This window comes from Lactuca serriola, chromosome 5 (assembly GCF_051521515.1).
Source record: "Lactuca serriola cultivar US96UC23 chromosome 5, Lser_US96UC23_V15, whole genome shotgun sequence".
In the NCBI taxonomy this organism is placed as follows: Eukaryota; Viridiplantae; Streptophyta; class Magnoliopsida; order Asterales; family Asteraceae; genus Lactuca; species Lactuca serriola.
Genome location: NC_136412.1, coordinates 241,852,931 through 241,873,377, shown reverse-complemented (window position 1 = coordinate 241,873,377; position 20,447 = coordinate 241,852,931). Strand labels below are relative to the sequence as shown.

The 20,447-nt window shown below is 36.4% G+C and overlaps 1 protein-coding gene, 1 long non-coding RNA gene and 1 pseudogene across 2 annotated transcripts; 2 read left to right on the top strand and 1 right to left on the bottom strand.

Moving 5' to 3' along the window:
* Positions 1–6,885: 6,885 nt before the first annotated feature.
* On the top strand, positions 6,886–8,648 carry LOC145051516 (uncharacterized). The gene is made up of 3 exons (XR_013683670.1): positions 6,886–7,575; positions 7,688–7,767; positions 7,857–8,648. It is a non-coding gene; the product is annotated as an uncharacterized LOC145051516 (long non-coding RNA).
* Positions 8,649–9,360: 712 nt separating this feature from the next.
* On the top strand, positions 9,361–13,258 carry LOC145053851 (putative serine/threonine-protein kinase CST). Its single transcript, XM_079001965.1, has 6 exons — positions 9,361–10,753; positions 10,911–11,065; positions 11,160–11,364; positions 11,588–11,816; positions 12,263–12,389; positions 12,785–13,258. The coding sequence occupies exons 1-6, from the start codon at positions 9,724–9,726 to the stop codon at positions 13,025–13,027; spliced, it is 1,989 nt and encodes a 662-aa protein (XP_078858091.1). The 5' UTR covers positions 9,361–9,723; the 3' UTR covers positions 13,028–13,258.
* Positions 13,259–19,182: 5,924 nt separating this feature from the next.
* On the bottom strand, positions 19,183–19,917 carry LOC145050314 (secreted RxLR effector protein 161 pseudogene; annotated as a pseudogene).
* Between the last annotated feature and the right edge of the window lie 530 nt (positions 19,918–20,447).

Below are 20,447 nucleotides of genomic sequence, written 5' to 3'. Positions count from 1 at the left end.
ACAAGTTGAACACAATGATAATTGTGTAAATGTTATTTGTGATAACCATCACGTTAAAGGATTATTTCTTATGCTTTTATAAGTGATGAAAACCATTTCAAAAACTCTTTTTAAGTTATGTTACTTTATCGTTTATAAAACTCAGTTTTTAAAGTATGAGCATAACTCAGTAGATAATCGAGTCTTTTCTACAAATCAAAGACAGTAAAAAACAAGCATACTAGTAAACTGTAATAGGTATAGTTTATGGGTTCAGAACATACAATAACAAGAACAAGGAGAAACATACTATAACAAGAACAGAAAGGAACATACGATAACAAGAACAAGATAACATTTATGTGAGACTACTTTACGGCTTAGAAATATACTTGTTAGGTCGCTTTTTGTAACCATAGTCTCTTGGAGGGAGAACGAACATTGTGTATATAGATCTATACGGGACTGACGAGCCCGCATCCCGACTGTTCGCTACAGTTTGGCCGGCATGCCAAGAGGTGACAAATGTCACATCAGTTTCGACGCCAGCAGGTCGTCATGTTGAACACTTATCGATCAGTATGGTTATAACCACATCACATCTTAACCTTAATTAACAAATTGGTTTTAAGGTAGTTAGTGATTCAGTAATTACTTATACAATATTACCGAATACTTTCATTTTCCCATTACATTCATATAAGTGATCTTCTCACATAAAAGGTAATGCAAACTATTTTCTAGTAAATATATGTCACAACTAGCATTTTAGCCAGGAAATTCTGGGATCATGTAAACATTAACTATGATAATCCTTGTAACACTAACTTGATGATATGAACTATATTCATTCTATGACAACACAATTAGTCAAGATCCACAATTGTAGTTCAAAACTCTATGCAAAACATTTCAGAAAGTCAATTGGGAGTTGAAAACCCTAAAAATCTTGGTTCAGATTCCTTATGGACTAGGATTTTCTTAAATGGACTCAATTCACAAATCTATAACATTTTGGACCATTTGGGTCTAAAATGATTCATTCTAACCCTAATGGGCTCTAAATGGACCCACATTCATAACACTTAACATTTTGGGCCATAATGGGCCTAAAATGGATTGGTTTACCTATATTGGACCTTGATGGGCCATAAATGATTCCATTCTCCTTAATGGACTCTTATTGGGCCATGAACCATCCTAAGGGCTTAATGGGCCGAAAAGAAACTTATTGGACGTCATGATTTCGATCAAATCCAAGGAGTGAGCCCAAAACTAATTTCCTTCATTTCCATTTGGCCATTTTCGGCCCATGTGTTAAGAAAAATATGGCTAATTTACCCAAACCATGACACACCATTGTTGTTTAGAGGATAACACGACATTTTATGCAACATACAACAAGGTACTTCTCATGTTTCCATGCAAAACCTCCCCTCACCCTCTCTCTTTATCTCTCTCGGCTGAGAGCAAGAAAAACACACACACACACAATATCAAACTCTCTCCAAATACACCTTCAAGAACATCTCTCCCCTTTCATCAAGAATTTTCGAGATTTAGAGCATTCCAAGGAGGATTTTCATCCAAAAATCACTTCAAGTTACACTCTAGTGGTAAGATCTCACAAAACTAAGTAACATATTTTCTTTTTAAACTCATTCACTCTTCTTACCACCTTAATTTCGTAATCATGCATCCTAGAACTCCTCAAAAAATCGAAGGTCCCCTCAAAGAGCTAATTAGAGCCAAAAATCACATTATCTTCTTCCATTTCTTCTTCAAAACCGATCCATCACCCCAAGGTGAGTTCATACTCCTTTGTTTTTTGGTTTTTATATGATTTTGGGGGAGAATACAAGTAAAATGTGTAGATCTATGTGTTTTATGCATGTTATGTGTGATTTCTTGATTTATGTTGTGAATATGTGTTAGATCTTGACAAATCTCAAGATCTTTAACAATAATGGGTAAAACCTATAACACTTTATACATCATACTACAAAGATGAAAGTGTATTGCATGTCCAAGATGTGCAAAACAAAAAAAAAATCTTACATAAGAATCATTTGGCAAATAAAGTAAAGTTTAGGGTCAAAAGTGACATTTTCGGTTTTATACGGATCAAAGAGTTCATATTTGGTTGAAAATGCATTTTCATGATAATCACCCTTTTTAAAAGACCAAAGATGTAAATTTTAGCATAATGGGCTTAAATTTTGGGCCTTACGGTTTTTGGGCCCAAATTGCAAAAAATGTGAGTTTTTAAGGGTTAAAATTTTATTTAATCAAAACTTGATCAAAGAATAGGAAATGAACATAAATAAAGGCTAAAAATGACACCTATTTCTAAATTGGGCCAAAAAAAATGTAAAGGTTTCGGAAATTGGGCCAAAAATGTAAATTTATACAAAATAAGGGATGGAAATGTCAATAAAAATATTTTGGACCGAATTTGTAAAACAAATTTATAATTGGGCCGAAAATGCTAAGTTTGATGGTCTAATGGCCTAAAAATGTTATTTTCACGAAAAAGGACCAAAAATGTCATTTTATTTAAACAAGGGTTAAAAATAAAGTTTTCGGTGAAAAAGGGGCTGAAATCGCCAAATATGTATTTTTGGGCCAAATATGTCAATTATTAAATAACTGGACCGAAGATATAAATATTTATAACTTAAGGGTTAAAATGGTATATTTTTTTTATAAACTAAAAATATCATTATAACCAAACATTTGACTTTTATAACATTATGGTTAAACGTTTCAATCAAAAGAATCCATACTATAACAAACAAACAAGATACAACAATGGTACGAATATTGGGCCTAGTACTTGCCATACATGCTTATTGGGCCTTCGTGATCCATTTGCATGTTTATTGGGCCTAATATATTAATTACATGTCTATCGGGCCTTAGTGACCCAATTACAGGCTTAATGGGCCTAAATTAGCCTTTACATGTTATTGGGCCTTAGTGTCCCATTTACATGCTAATTTAGTCTGGAATAATTCGTCGTATACTTAATGGGTTTTAATGTGTCCATGGCATACTTAATAAGCCTGGAAATAACTTACATGTCTAATGGGCCATAATTGTTTTTCTTCATGTTTGTTGGGCCTTATCCTTTCATATTCATGTATCATTTGGTGTTCGAAATTCTAAATACATATAACGTATACATATTCATGTGGCAATAATTGGAATCTAGTGAGACTTGTCGGTTGACTCCATTGAGTGTATGGCCGTAGCCTGTAGTTATAATCAGAGTCTTCTGGATGGAGAGCGAGAGTTTGTGTATAGATCTATACATGGTGACTCCCTCACACCTGAGTTGTTCGCTACAGTTAGACTAGGCCAATCTAGGGTGACAAAACCTTGATCAAAATCCGGCATTTGGAAAAATGTCAGGACAGGCAAACCAGTCACTATTATGCATGGTTATAACGACTCATATAGAGATCCATTACCATCATGACATTACGGAAATTAAAACTCGTAAATCATATTGATACAAAACAAATCATACGATAATGCAAGGACCCCAACATTTTTATAAATCAAAAATATCGGATTTTCTGGGGAAATACTATCATTCAAATTACCATCTACTTACAACAGGAAGAATACAAAGAAATTTGGACTGCATACTTATACATGTTTCTCCTATGAAATTCACATATACATCTATACTCGATTTTCACATCATTTTTTAGACTTTTTTTTTGTAGAAAATATCGGATTTTCTGGGTTTTACAAACAGTACAATGACTTTCATTCAAACATGCTTATGAACTCTCCAACATTATATATGTTGACCGTTTTCAAAATAACTTGTATTCTCAAGTAACTGTTAAGCAGAGGAACTTTCAAATGTAGGAAATTTATTTTGTGAAATGTCAAATCATCGTACAATTTGGGAACATGTAACCTATGACAATGTACTTGATGTGAATAATACCAGTTGTAATATGTAATGTTTGGTGATGATTATGTTATATTTCATGTATATTCATTGTGATGATAATTCAATTGATAGTCACACAAGCCCCCGGACGATTCCGCCGTCTGGTTCGGGGGTGTGACAAGATAGTCTTAAACTTGGGAAAACTTACAAAAGACAAACAGTACAGTCGAGTCTTAGTACATTCATTTAGAAAGGGGCCTATAATGCTAACTTTATGATTCATCGGTAGATACATTAGGGATATATATTAATCGGGTCCGGCAGACAATAGGATGTGTGTTTTCCACTTCATTTCTTGTTCCTTGTTTGGTTGTGGGCTTAGGGCAGATTCACCCAGTCTACTATCTATTCGATCTTATATATATATATATATATATATATATATATATATATATATATATATATATATGTATATAGGGGAAGGTTAATGCGAAAATGCGAAAACAAGAGAAAACTATGAGATTGTGCTCAACCTTTTATTTTGGACAATAATCCATCCAAAATTTGAACTACATGATGATAATCGATGATACATGAGAAATTGTTTCATATTAAGAAAACATGATTTTTGACATTTTTATTATGAAACATGAATTTAATAGTGGTTAAGGACGTGAAAAAAAAAATAGTTGTTAAAACCATCTTTAAATCTATATTATCATAACACAATCCAATGTAAACTTATTATCTTTAATTTATTGCTAATAAATTTAATTTTTATAGTACTTGTGTTTGATTTTTATAACATAAAATCTGTTTTCGCGTTTTCGCAAGATATTTATGTTTTCGCATGAACCTATATATATATATATATATATATATATATATATATATATATATATATATATATATATATATATCGTATACACCAAGTAACCATAAGGAGTACCAGGTATAGGTCAGGTCATAGTATACAAATTTAATACACCGTTTTCTAGTACAAAAACATACTTTTTCAGATAGAACATTTAATAGGCTAAACTAGAAACTTATCAGTAAAAGGGTTTGATTCATTTTATTAAACCAGTATAACTTAAAGGACCTTTAGTGGTTAATTCTATAATACCTTAGCTTATACATTAGAGTTATATATAATTAATATCCGATAGGCAGTGGATGTGTGCTTTCCGCCTTACTTCCTGTTCCTTGTTTGGTTGTGGGCTTAGGGCAGATTCACCCATTTAACTGTCCTTTCGATATTAGATCATATATAGCTTGTATAAACCAAGTAATTATAGAAGGAACTATTGTGGTTACCATTTTTACTAAAGGAAATATATGATTTTCTTAAAGAATGTTTTCATCAAATATAAAGAACTATTACAGTTAACTCCGTAAGTACCAAATGAATACACTAGGGTTATATACAATGAAGATCTAACAAACAATGGGATGTGTGACTTCCGCTTCATTTCCTGTTCCTTGTTTGGTTGTGGGCTTATGGCAGATTCACACAACCGATTGTTTGTTTGATCTAGCTTGTATATAACTTGTATCCACTTAGTACTCATAGAAGGAATTGTAGAGTCATTTTTACTTATCTTTCATTACATCAGAAGATATAGGATTTTATGAAGGAATAGTCGAACTTTTCTAAAAAGAACTTTCAGTTTACTTTACATCACTAAAATACTTATGAACTCACCGGCTTAAATGCTGATCTACTCTTTCAAAATAACTTGTATTCTCAAGAAACTAGTAGACAGGTACGCGCACTGGGATTCAGAAGATGAAGTATAGTAGCTTCATGTCTTGTTTTGTTATTTATTTTTGGAGTCTATCTTATGGGAACCACATACTTTGTAAACACTTTAATATTAATGCAATGGTTGTTTGCTGCTTTGATTACTATGATGCATGTGTTGTGATACTAAACATGACGTCCTCCGCCTCTAAACGTTTCCGCCGTTCAAGTTTGGGGGTGTGGCAATATTCAAGAGAGAATTAGAATTATTGAACCTTCAGGCCCGATTATGAGGGGGGCAAGTTGGACATATGTACAGGGCCTAATTATTTTAAGGGTCTAATTTTTATTTTATTTTATTTTATTTTTTATTTTATTTTTTTTTTACTATTTGCAGAAATCAAAATTGAATCAGGGCCAAATGCAAAGGATAGTCCAGACCAACTCCTCTAATCATGATCCTATATTTTTTTTAATATATGCGGGAATCAATATATATATATATATATATATATATATATATATATATAGGGATAGGTTATTTTGTTTCTTACATCTATTGTGTTCCCGTAAGCACAATTTGGACCAATAGATGAATAAAATCAATGGTCATGATCTGAGGGTCTATGATATTACAATAGGAGAACATGTATTATATAATCGCTCATACAAACGCTACTCTACTCCTAAATCTACATTTGAGTTTTTAAGAACTAACTCATACAAACGCTACTCTACTCCTAAATCTACATTTTCCGTGCCAAACGAGTCTTGTTGATTGGTGGACATTTATCCATCAACTCTTGTTAACTATTGATAAGGCTAGGCCACGATAAGGTTTCATAATTTACTTCTTCTATAAAGATTGTTGAAGAAAGTATTATTTCTTCGGTAAAAAACAGTGTTGCATATATCGACCTAGGTGACTGATTAATCGGCGCCTAAGCGCTTAGTGGTCCTCCGCTGATAACATTTATAGCTAATTGGCCTCTATATCGGTCCTCCCCTGATAACATTTATAGCTAATTGGCCTCTATATCGGACGAGGTTAAGGACAGTCAAAGACGGAGATAATCGGGACTAGGCGCCCTTATCGGTTAACTAAATTGAAAAACTTTTAAGAGAAAAATTGTTAATTGCTACTGGTTCCTTACGATTTTGCCATTTCATCGCCTTCAGTCTAACTTTCGTTTTGGAAGTTCGCTCTTTCGTCTCAAGGAACGAATGGAAGAATGAAGGGAACGCCGACGTCATCTGCTCCTCCTTCGACACCATCTTCTTCTTCTTTTTCCATTCACGTCGTCTCAGTATGCTTCGAAGCACATCCGTCTTGTTTTGTCACACACTTCCAAGCACATCTTCGCCTTCTGAAGCTTCCAAGCACATGGAGAACAATAGAAAAGCATCGTCTTTAGGGTGGGGAATCCTTCGTTGAGCCCTAATTCCCTCTAGTTCGTTCACTGGTTCAGCTAAGATCCGACTCTGGCACACAATTTGACCCATAAATGAGACTAAGTTATGAATTTGACCAAGCAAGTTAAGAAAGATCTGATTGTTGATTATAGATTCCTTTTCTGTTTAAAAATTAACTTGATTCCTGCTCTCTGTTCGTATAATGATATTGTGTACGTTATTCAAACGCCGATGATTTCTTATGCTTATTGAATGTTGAAATCCCAGACGTGATTTAGAAAATTGATGATAACGATTACATAAAAGCTCGTATCTCTTATGAAAATGTTGTGCACATGAGCAATCTGGAAAAAGGTATCAAGTGTTTTTCCAGAAAAGCGAATCAAGGGTTCAGCTTGATACCTTTCCAGTTAGTTGATAACACTAAGCTTGAGCATAAAGAAGTGATTTCCCCTTCATTGCCAAAGGCCACAGAAGCTTGGGTGTGCTATACATTGCCCAATCACAGTGCAACTGAGTTAATCCTTTAGTAAGATTCCTTTAACTCATTCTTGTTGTATTTCTTTAGGTTTAACTTCTTTACAGAAAGAGAGATTTTTTCTTCATATACGATCATTGCTAACTTATATAATCCAATGCAGTTAGAGAGTTGACAATCGTGCAAACCTTGATGATTTTAAGATATGTAGCACATATGGCATTGACAACACAGGCCTTGTTTGTAAGTTTTCTTCACGCTCAAAAGATAAGTCCCCATAATAAATACTAAGGTCTTCAATTTTAAGGTGCATATAATTTCTTATCTAACAGGTTATTGGCCATCTAAGGAAGTCCTTGCTTATTATTGTTTATCACAACTCAACTTGTTCAGGTTTATTTATAAGTTTAGTAATTAGTCTCTATGGTTTCTTCAGGTTCTTCTTACAATTATCATTACCTTTTAGTTTATAATTACACGAGCATACTAAACCTACTAGTTCAGGTGTAAGAGAGTGATTGAACTTGGATCAGGTTACGACTTAGCTGGCTTTACTTATTGCACTTACTTTTGGATAATAATTTGTTGTGCTTGTTATTAAACTTTTATGCTTATTTACTATATTATTTGGATTAAAGTTGGATTTATTAATTTTCAAACATTTTTCTTAATAGTTAATGGTCCCCGTTTAATCTTTTGACCCTAATCCGCCGCCGAGTTACCGTCAAACATTTTTTACAACCTTGGTAAATACGTAATATCAAAACATATGTTGTATTATATAACCTCTTTGTCTTCTTCCCCAAACTTGGCTATAAATACCAAATTATTTGTTGTTTGCGAATACTTAGTGAGTTTATTCGCAAGCTATCTTCTAAAATCGATTATATGTAAAGTATGTTTGTTTGAAATAAATTGTCTCACTATAGTGGGATAACTCGTGGGAAAACATATTATCACTACTTTGCGGCTTTTAATTCACAAGTTGTATGTTTGTTTTGTAATAAAATAACTTAGGAGTTGTTTGGTAAGCTCAAAATGAAACCATTCATAGCCCATATGTCACATCTAACCCTCTTAGCATGTTCACTACGTTTGATATAAATTCTGGGGAAAATGACTTACGAGCCCAACGAAGTTTCTAAACTGTTCAAAAAAACTCAATCATGTTTTGTATGTTTAAAAAAACTCAATGAATTTAACATTTTGTCTAAAAAACCCAGCTAACTTACAATTTTGTTCAATTCTATGGAAGTTAAAGAAAAGAAATAGATGATGTGGCTTATTACCATATCGAGAAAATAACTTGTAAGATCAACGAAATTTCCAAACTGTTAAAAAACCTCAATCATGTTTTATCTGTTCAAAAAATCCCAAAGAACTTAATCTTTTGAACCTATAAAACATGATTAGAGTTTCTTTCGAACAGTTTGGAAACTCCATTGAGCTTGTAAGTCATTTTTCCTAAACTCTGAACGAATCAAAAGTCTTGAAATTGTCTATGAACGATAAAACAGTTTCACTTTCTCTAAAGAGTAAATTAAATGGATGAAAAAGACCTTTCATTTTACCATTTTTTTTATTTAGTCGTCTTAGACTTTAATAATTTTTTCCGAAAAAACTTGTCACATGTGAGATTTTTTTTTGAAAAACTAAAATGTTGATGTTTTTTATATAGAAATAAATTAAAAGATTAGGGTTTCTTTGGCAAAAAACGTTGGCTTTTTAACAAAAAAAAAATAAAATTATTTTTCAGAAAAAATAAAATAAAATAAAAGTTTAATTGGAAAAAATCATAATATATTAACCCTTAAAAAATAAAAATAATATACCATGGAAGACGTGCTAAGCAATCGGCGAGAAAAATGTCAACTCTTTGCGCGGCAATTCACAATCCACGAAGTCTTCTGGAGTACCAATTGACGATGCTCAACTTTCAATTGTCGAATTAAAAACAATGATAGAGCAATTCCATTCAAAATCCTATGACGCACATTCCCGAAAGGTACAACAGCGAAATTAATTCTTGATTCGCGTAGTAATTTGGGGAGAAACAATATCGATCTGTATGTGTTTGACTAGGAATAAGAATCCTTTCAGGCCATGTCCCTAACGCATATCTGTAACTACGATCATATATTTGAGAATCCCTTCCAGTTAAAGTCCTAGTTCGTATCTACAGTCTTCTTTCCTACCGGTATGGATGCTGAATCATCCTCGTCCTTAGAGTTGCCACATCAGTGCCGTCAATTTACGATTTCCGAGATTCACTCCGCAACCCAAAACTTTGATTATTCACTGGTAATAGGGCGAGGGGGGTTCGGCATAGTTTACAAAGGAACCATCACTAACGGGGAAACTCATTTGGTTGCCGCCATTAAGCGCCTAGACTCAACCTCCAATCAAGGAGCAGCAGAGTTCTGGAATGAAGTTCAAATGCTTTCTAAGTTAAGGCACTGTCACCTGGTCTCTTTGATTGGTTACTGCAATGATGGGCAAGAGATGATCCTTGTTTACGAATATATGCCCCATGGAACCCTTGAAGACCATCTTCACAAATTTCAGAGTCCTTTACCTTGGGTCAGACGACTCAAAATATGTATAGGAGCGGCTCGCGGACTAGATTATCTTCACAATGGTACGGGTATCAAGCATGGAATTATACATCGCGATGTGAAAAGCTCAAATATATTGTTAGATGACAGCTGGGCTGCTAAGGTGTCAGATTTTGGGTTGTCCAAACTAGGTCCCATAAATCAACCCTCCACTTATGTCAACACTTTTGTCAAAGGCACTTTTGGATACCTCGATCCAGACTACTATGCAAGCGGTAGGCTGACAAGAAAGTCTGATGTGTATGCCTTTGGAGTAGTGCTATTTGAAGTCCTGAGTGGAAAACAAGCGGTGGATAGTAGTCTTGATGAGGAGCATTGGGGTTTAGTAAATTGGGCCCAAGAAGCTCTGAAAGAAGGTAGGCTAAAGCAAATCGTTGAGTATAGTATAAGGGGGAGAATCTTGCCTAAATGTTTGAAGGAGTTCGGACAGATTGCAGATCGGTGTTTGCATAGCAATCCAAAGCAACGACCTACAATGGCAGAGGTTGTCTTCTGTCTTGAGTCTATATTAGCTTTACAAGAGAAAGCCAATCACACATTGCAGCCTTCAGGCTTAGGAATATTTGGTAATAAGGTGTCAGGGCTTCTGTCTTGGTCCAATGGTGAAAAATCTGGTATTATTTTCACTTCTGGTTTCTTTGTTACTTTCACATTCATATGCCTTATTTGTGTACAAAACATAAAAGATAGACCTAGTCTGTTGAATATTATATTCTATGATACCATACAACGCTTCTTTCTTGTTTGTTTTAAATAGAATTTTATTTGTAGGTTGGAGTAAAAGATCTTTAGAGTTATACTTTGATACTATTGGAGGTGAAAACAAAATATTACGTAGGTTTGAGTTTGGAACTATCAATTTCGCAACCGAGAACTTCTCTGCTGATAATAAAATTTCACGATGGGGCGATGGGTTAATGTACAAGGTATACATTGTCATGTATGATGTATCATAACAAATGACATTATATTCAGGTTTCCAAAGGCTGCTAAAAGCTTCAACTTAGTTTCTCTTTTCAGGGAAGGCTAAAAAATGGACAAGGAGTATCAATCGCCAGACATGATTTTGATTCCAGATTCCAAGATTTTAAAATTTTAGTGGCATTACTCGTAAAACTTGAACATGAGAATTTGCTTCAGTTGCTTGGATATTCCATTGAAGGGACACAAGTATTCCTTGTCTATGAATTTTCACTATATACAAGTCTAGACCGCGTGCTATTTGGTATATATTTTAATTTTTAAAGTGTACATCTCATACTTATGTCATGGATGTTCAACTTCAACGTATATAGGGCTGATTGCATCCTGTTGGGAACTCGTGATGGAGTTTAAGAGAAAGCAATCAGTACCATTTACCTTGTTTTATCTAAACTTGATACTTGAATGAGAGATTCTAAGATGAGATTAAACTTGACAAGCATGTGCTATGTGGTATGTTTTTGTAGATCCTGAAGGTATTCTTTTGGACTGGAATAAGCGAAAAACAATAATACTGGCTGTTGCTAGTGACCTTCTTTACCTACATCAGCAGGATGTCATACATGGTAATGTCACACCTGGAATCATTCTTTTAGATGAAAGTTTTGATCCCAAACTGTCAGATTTTGGGCTTGTGAGAAGTTTACTGGTGGACGAGATTAATTGTGTGGATGTGAATCCAATACGTGAGACTTTGTAAGTACACATCCATTCATTATTATTATTTTTTTTATCTCATGCTCTGGAGTGAGCTTTTCAAATGTTTTTAAAATTTCCAAGAATATATGATTCAAAACTCAGTTCCTTCTTGTTTTCTCGCATCATTTTGTTTCTTTGTTGGGTTGTTTTCGGAACCGAAGTCTATAAACTTAATATGTGGCAGTTCTTGTGAATCTTACACTAATTGTTTGTAAATCTAAAAGCATCAGAAATGGACTGATTCATCATATAACCTTCAACATTGAAAAGGATATATGACTTGGTCTCAGTTTATATTAAGTACACAAGTATTTTTAACCCAACACATAGCAAAATATTGTATGACTTTCCAGATACACATATGTGTTTGTGCTCTCCTTTTTCTTAGCAAAATTTGGATGACTTGTAGTTATGGTCCAAGCTAATACCTGCATATGTGACAGTTTATACATCGCACCAGAAGTACATGAAGTGAATCGTGTGTCAACTAAGGCTGATGTGTACAAATTTGGTGTCTTGATTTTGGAAACCGTGACAGGGAGTAATTTCAGATGGCGTATAGGACAAACTGTAAGTATGATAATCTTTGATCAGATTCTATGATCTGAGAATTGTACTTCTATGATATCATTCACACCCTATATATATTCTAAAAAAACATATACTGATTTTTTAAGATCGACCCAAGCGTATAATTTGAGATGAATTTTCATCAGCAACCTTTTTCCATTTGTAACTTGTATTGATTACTGATCTCTGACAAAGGTTTCAATCATGGGAGAGAGAAATGTTATATTTCATGTTAACTTTTTAAAGAAGAAATTTAAACGGGCTACATGTACTTAATTAATGAAGTATAAAGTACATTGATGAAAATGAATTATTCCAAACGTACTTATATTGATTATGTTAATACGCCCTTCTTTCGGTGGGAGTATAATTGTAGAAATGTGAAATTGTTGTAGGTTTGGAAAGATTGGTGGGAAGGAAAATATCAAAATATAATTGATAGTAGAATTCATGCCAATTTCAGCGTTACAGCAAGATTTATACTCATTGGACTGCTGTGTATTGCAAAACTTGCCTACAGACCAACAATGGAGGAAGTTGTTGCCATGCTGACCAACAAGAATCTCCCTATAGGAAAACTATCTATGCCAACATGGATTATAGAAAATGATTTAGATGATACAACAGATGCCACATAAATATTACTCTGACGAATATGATTTCAGGACACTTGTCAGTTGAGGACTTTATCCCTGAGCTATGCACTCGATAGTGTGTTGCCATATTCATCATATAACACTTGAATTTCATTATTAAATTTATGGCTAGAAGTTTCCTTCAAGCTCATCAATAGATTCTCATGATCAAATGTATTATAGATCTTTAATTTTTTTGTATGCTCAACAAAAGCCTTATTTTGTTTGTGATAATACCATGAGTTCATCATCATCGTAGCAAAACCTAGTTTCATCCTAATTGTCATTTGTTTGGATGAATAAAGGAAACCATGCGTATTAATACTTATTCTGATAAAATCAAACAGCTAAATGATAAGCTGAAATCTGTTGGTGATGTTCCCGAATCTGATTTGGTAATCCTTACTTTCATGGTCTCAACTCTGCTTTTGATTCTTTGAGTATGATCATTGAGAATGCTGAAAGTCAACCAGACTTTGTATCTCTTCGTTCAATGCTACTTTTGCATGAACAACTTCATCATCAATCTCTCCAACAAACTGATCCCATTAACGTCATGACTGCTCTTAATTTATGTGATTCTAACACAAATCATCCATCACACTCAACTGGAGTATTCAAAAAAGGTAAGGCAGTTACTCGTCAAATTTGCCAAAAAGCAAGGTCATGAAGCTTCAGATTGTTTCCATTTTCAAGGGTTTCCTCCTCGTGATGGTGGTGTTTCTCACGGTGGTCGAAATCACAATTCCAAGGCTGACATACCGTTCACTAAGAACGATCCCGTGACTGCTCTTAATTTATGTGTTTCTCACGGTGGTCGAAAGGTAAGGAGCCACTGTGAATCGCTTGCTGAGCACAAGCGACACAAAAGATCGGTGGCACCCGAATCAAACAGTACCAAGGATGATATACCGTTCACTAAGAATGATCCCGTAACGACATCAGGAGCTGCACGTGCCTCCCCTGCTGTCAACTAAAAGGCTCTGCGGCCTTAACAACCATCTGTAATCCTCAATGTAGCAGGGGTGGGTGCCACCACCTTCCCTGCTGCTGCTAAACTCGGACACTGGGACCTCTTGTGGACCCTCTGATTGCACTGAAAGCAAATCAGATCAGATGATGTGATAGTCGTGGTAGCAGTACAATCCTTGTTGACATGCCCAGTTCGGCCGCACTTGAAGCAGCCCGAACTACCTGCCCTACATGGCCCATCGTGCCCCCTGCCACACTTGCCGCAGCGGCCTCAGCCCTTCCCCAGGAATCTACCTTGGGCTTTTTGCCTGAACCCTCCACGCCAGACACCGACTCTGGCTTCCTCTTCCTCTCAATCTCTAAATCAATCCCTCTCTCACGAGCCCTAGCAATCATATCCTCCAGTGTCTTGCAGCTGGAGCGACTCACAAACTGACGGATATCGCTCCGCAACATCTCATGATGTCGGGCCTTCTTTATCTCCTCGTCCACCACATACTGCGGAATGAGAAGGGACCTCTCCCTAAACTTGGCAGTGATCTCCGCCACAGTCTCTGTCGTCTACTCAAGATCTTGGAACTCCCTAGCTTGCCGTTGTACCTCAATCACAGGTGCAAACTCGGCCCTGAACCTGGCCGAAAAATCACTCCAGGTCATCGCATATAAAACTGCATCATCCCTAATGGCTCGTCCGACCTCCTCCTGCCAATCACGTGCCCTGTCCTTCAGAAGACATGATGCAAGTCATACATTGTCCCCCTCGGGACATTTGCTGGTGCGGAATGTGTTGGCGACATCCGCCAACCATCTGGTACTCGCAATGGGGTCCCGACCCCCATGGTAATCGGGAGCTCCACAAGCCCTAAACTCCCTGCATGTCAGTGAGCGTGCCCCTAGTTATGGTCCAAGCATATCCTAATCACACCATCACTAACCAATCTGTACTAGCATGCAGTTCTCATAAAGTTGATACACATATAACAGGCACATAAAACATCTTTCCTAGATCCTTAGTCCTACTCTAGCATGCCGTTCTCATAAACATATCATAACATAAATTTGTATGGGTAATTTGAGAGTACTTACTTGAGCTCGGCTGATTGCATACACCACACCCTTTTCTCTTTTCAAAATCCTTTTCTTCTTTTCAAAGTTCTTTATAAAATGATTTTATTTTTAGAAAATTTTCATACCAATTCCTTAGTTTGAGTCCAGACACACCCGAGAGCGTATCCAAATCCCTCAAACCAAGACTTTGATACCAACTTGGAACATCCCAAAAATACGGTCTAAAAATTTCTTTTTAAAATCATTTAAGAAAACCATAATTCATCAACATCATAATAAAATCGCAAGTCATGTATCCAAAACATCATATCAAAATACTGTATCAAAACCATGTGTCAAAATATCAGAGTCCAAAACATCACAAGCTATAAACTGTGGTGTGTGTCATGCAGTCATCCTGAAATCTTCCCTTTGCTAGTGGAAGTACCTAAAACCAAAACTGAAAACTCTAAGCATGAAGCTTAGTGAGTCTCCCCAATCTACCACATACCATACACATAACATGCAACTAGGAGATACGGGCCTCGCCCACTTTCATGGAGATTCAGGCCCCGCCCACACTCCGCTGTCTAGGAGATTCGGGCCCCGTCCACACTTTTCTGTCTAGAAGATTTGAGCCTCGCCCACACTCCGATGTTTAGGAGATTCAGGCCCCACCCACACTCTACTGTCTAGGAGATTTGGGCCCCGTCCACACTCCTAAGACCAAGCTCATCTAAGGCTCACGACGTGAGCATTAAGGGCTCACGACGTGAGGAGCGCTTGATGCTCCAAAACCCTAATTTTCGGGTATTTAAAGGTATAAGATGATTAGGGTTGCTTCTCCTCAACCTCTTTCACTCCTAAGACCTATGGAAACCCTAATCTCATCCCCCATTGAAGTTCTTGGTCATTTTGGTGTTATTCAAGAGATTTTGGAGGCTTTCAAGCTCATAAACGAAGATCATTGGTGGTTCATTGGTTAGCTTCTTGGCTTCATCATCAACTAGTTGTGGAGCTTTTGGACATTTGTAAGTCCTCAAGCTCATACCTTTCATTTCCTTGCTTGCTAGATCTAAGTTTCCATGCATTTTATGGCTTGTAATGTTGGTTAGCATGCATGGAAACCATAAAGTTGGCAACTTTATGGATCATGGTGGTATCTTAAGCCTTATAAGTCTCAGATTTGGATTTTGGTCATGGTTTTGGACTCCAAGTTTGAGTCTTGGACCTTTTTACTCTATTTTGACCTAAGTTGGTGTTTAAGTCATGTATTGGACATATGTGACTAAAAAGCTTCGATTTTTATGGTCCTTGGGGTCAAGGAAGACCCTATAAATTGTCCTATGTTAAGGCTTAATGGATTAAGAGCTTAATGCTCATTTTTGGTCAGATCTGGACTCACCACGTGAGGGATGAAGCCTCAAGACGTGAGTACGTATTCGAGGAAGTTCCTGGACTGAAACCACGACCTCACGACGTGAGCATGAAGGGCTCACGAGGTGAGGAGCCCCTGTACAAGTTTTGGACTCTTTGATTGTAGGCTGGCTTGGTATTGGACTTGTCTTTTGGTTTGGGCTCATAATGGACTAAAGATTTTAGAGTAATGGACTTCTGGTTGGGCTTGCATTGCTGGGCTTTCCCTAATGGGCCTTGGTTTATGAATTGGACCTTAGTGGGCCCAATGTAGTTAGACCTTGATTGGGCCCAATGGGCTTGTACTTTTGGGCCATCGGAAACTCATTGGTTCAGAAAAGTAATCGGCCTTTGGGGAAAGGCCCATGTAAGGGTTTGGGCCCAATTTGGAAAATTGGGCCATTGATGGATATTTATGGATTTGATAGTTTTGGGTATTGGTTGTGAATCTTGTTGGGCCAAGGGTGAAATGATCATTTCACCTCAAGTAAGGATTATTGGGTTTTGACTAAGTGTTATTTTGGTACTGATAGCTCAGGAAGCCGAAGGACCAACAATTCGGGGAATCGCCAGTTAGCAGCCAGAGGATTGTCCGCGGGACTTCAACAATGAGAGGTGAGTTTCCTATTGTTTGTATGGGTCTACGGGCACAATGTCGACCCATTTAGTTTATGCATGATAGGAAGACCCGGGGGTTAGCCCTTGGTCTCAGTTATGTTATATGTTCCGGATTACGATCCGATGCCGGGGCAAGCTCGATGAATGTTTGTATGCTTGGTGTCTTTGTGATTCTTGCATGTGTATGTCTGTATGTTTCCGGACTTCGGTCTGATGCCGGGGTAAGCCCGAGGAATGTTTATATGCTTCCGGACTTCGGTCCAATGCCAGGTGGAGCCCGAGGAAGGTTTATCTGTATGTTATTCCGGACTAAGGTCTGATTCCGGGGTAAGCTCGAGGAATGTTTATATGCTTCCGGACTTTGGTCCGATGTCGGGCGGGGCCCAAGGAAGGTTTATCTGTATGTTAATCCGGACTAAGGTAAGATAGTTTTGCACCAATATCACTCCATTGAAATCTGCACATTTTACACATCTAAAACTCTTCAACAAAATATTCAAAGTCCTAATAATCAGCTTCCCAAAAATAGGAGAGAGAAAAAGTTGTCACCTATTTATGCTTTAAATCTAAAGAAACCAGGCCCAATCACCTCACTTTTGCAATCATATACAGAATCTACAACCTGCAACAGGAATATACATAAGTTTTATCAATTCAAGATTAAGTTCTTAAGTTACAAGAGTTATCTAGTGTAAATATTACCGGGTTATTCTTCAAAAACTCAAGAACCCTTTTCATATCATTATCATCAATTGCTCTACCAATCAGTGCATATTGATTTCTTTGGATGAGAAATATAGCAACCTAAACCAAAAATGGGGAAAATTTTATAACAAATAATTTAATGAGAACATATGTAGTGAAATATTGCTATGAAAATGCATACAACTCCAAGAAGATTTCCAACAATGATTGAACCAATGGGACCATAGATAGGATTGCCTGTCAGATTCACAACAACTAATGATGCAATCACAAGTCCAGTAACTGCAGCACCATCCTGCATTTTCAATTAATAAAGATGAATAATCTTGTTTTTCAAATATGTTCCATGATCATATAAGGAAACAAATGAACATATGAATCATTGTTCTCTGAAAAGTATTGGAATGTGATCAAGGTGGGATTGGAAAGAACATTAAAAAATCTATGTCAAAATTACAAGAAATGCCAATGAAAGAGTTCGAATCAATTAAATTCCGAGAAATTCGCACACCAATTGAAGATAACTTACCCAAATAAAGTTGCAGATGCTTGAACGGATTGAACACGATTCTTCGAAACCCCTGAATTGTGTATCTACAAGTTCCAGTTCTTACACATTGGAGGACGAAACGGAGTGATCGATCTACAAGATTTAGACAAAGAAGTAGAAGCGAATGGTTTACCTGTTTCTTAAGATTAGATAGGAAGAAGAAAAAGAGAGTAAATGACGAAACAGAAGGCAACATTACGCAACGTGGTTTTGGGTGTAAGGATGATGATGTATGATCTAAGGGTGTAGAATATAGGATTGAAATGCAATCAATGGTCCTGATTTTTTAAGTGGAGAATTTAAGGTTCTCTTATAATAATATTTAGAGATTAGTTTTCTTATATTTTATTACTATTACTTAATTTATTATTACTATTCTTGTTCTTCTAATAATAATAATAATAATAATAATAATAATAATAATAATAATAATAATAATATAACACAAATATAAATGACAACAAAAAGATAAAACCAAAAAAAAAAAAAAGAAAAAAAAACTCAAAAGGTAAACAAAATAACTAAATAAACAAAAAACAAAATGACAAAAATGTTGGTTTTTCACAAACCACAACTCAATATAACAGTAAGAGAATAGAGATTTGGGACAGGAGACCTTTTGAAGCTTAAAGCTTTTATTGTGAATTGATGATGCAGGGGAGATAAAAACACAATACATATGCATGTTTTAATTTAAACTACTTCACCTACGACTAATATGCAACTAACTCCATCTAGCATGAGACCCGGACTTCATAGCCTACATGGCTTTGATTTATTCTTGTTGACTAATAAAACGTGCATAAATAAACACTTAATAAAAATAAGAATTATAATAACATTTTCCCCCTTAATTCTGATTTTCAATTTTCTTGATGCCAATCATCCTGCACATTTCTTCGTGCTTCACCCTGGTTAAAGCCTTGGTAAGCATGTCTGCCTTTTGTTCCTTCCCATCTACATGAGCCACTTCAATTTCCCCATTCTCGACACACTCCCTTATGAAATGAAATCTCACATCTATGTGCTTGCTCCTCCCATGAAATACTGGGTTCTTCATCAGTTCTAGAGCTGATTTATTGTCAACAAACATCTTCACAGGAGGGATTTTCTGACCTGTTATTTCTGTTAGCAGCCTTCTTAGCCAGATACCTTGGCATGCTGTCATGGTGGCAGCCATAAACTCAGCCTCACAAGAGGACAGAGCTACGCACCTCTGTTTGTGTGAGGACCAAGTGACCATATTCCCGTTTACATAGAATATCATTCCCCCTGTACTCCTCCTGTCTACTACATCCTTTGCATGATTGCTATCTGAGAATCCTGTGACTGTAATTTTTCCTTCTCCCTTTTTGTAGATTAACCCATGATCTATGGTTCCTTTTATGTATCTCAATATTCCCTTTACAGCTTGTAAATGGGCCATGGTGGGTGTTTCCATGAAGCGACTGACAACACCCACAGCAAAGGATAGATCTGGTCTTGTATGAGTAAAATATCTAAGGCTTCCTACAATGCTTCTATACTCCGTAGGATTCACCAATTCCCCATTTCCTTCTTTGGTCAGTGACAGTTTGTGCTCCATGGGACACTTGGTAGGGTTGCAGTCAAGCATTCGTGTCTTTTCTAAGAGTTTTCTAGCGTAGCTCTCCTATTTCAAGGTGATGTTATGATCTTGTTGACATACCTCAATCCCCAGATAATATGCTAGGAGTCCAAGGTCGCTCATTTCGAACTTTGCATTCATCTCCATCTTGAACTTCTTGATTTCCTCAACTGAGCTCCCTGTGACTAGGAGGTCATTGACATAGACCCCAATAATGAGTGTGTTCTCCTTCTTCTTCCTTGTGTAGACTGAGTATTCCTGAGGGCACCGCTTGAATCCCAATCCTTTCAGGTATTTGTCTAGAGAGGAGTTCCAAGCTCTGGGAGCCTGTTTGAGTCCGTACAAGGCTTTAGAGAGTTTCAGGACCTTGTGAGTTTCACCTTTCTTCTGATAGCCCTCTGGTTGAGATACGTAGACTTCTTCTACCAACTCGCCATTCAGAAACGCCGACTTCACGTCTAGATGATGTACTTTCCATCCGTGTGTAGCTGCAAGGGCTAGAATTAGTC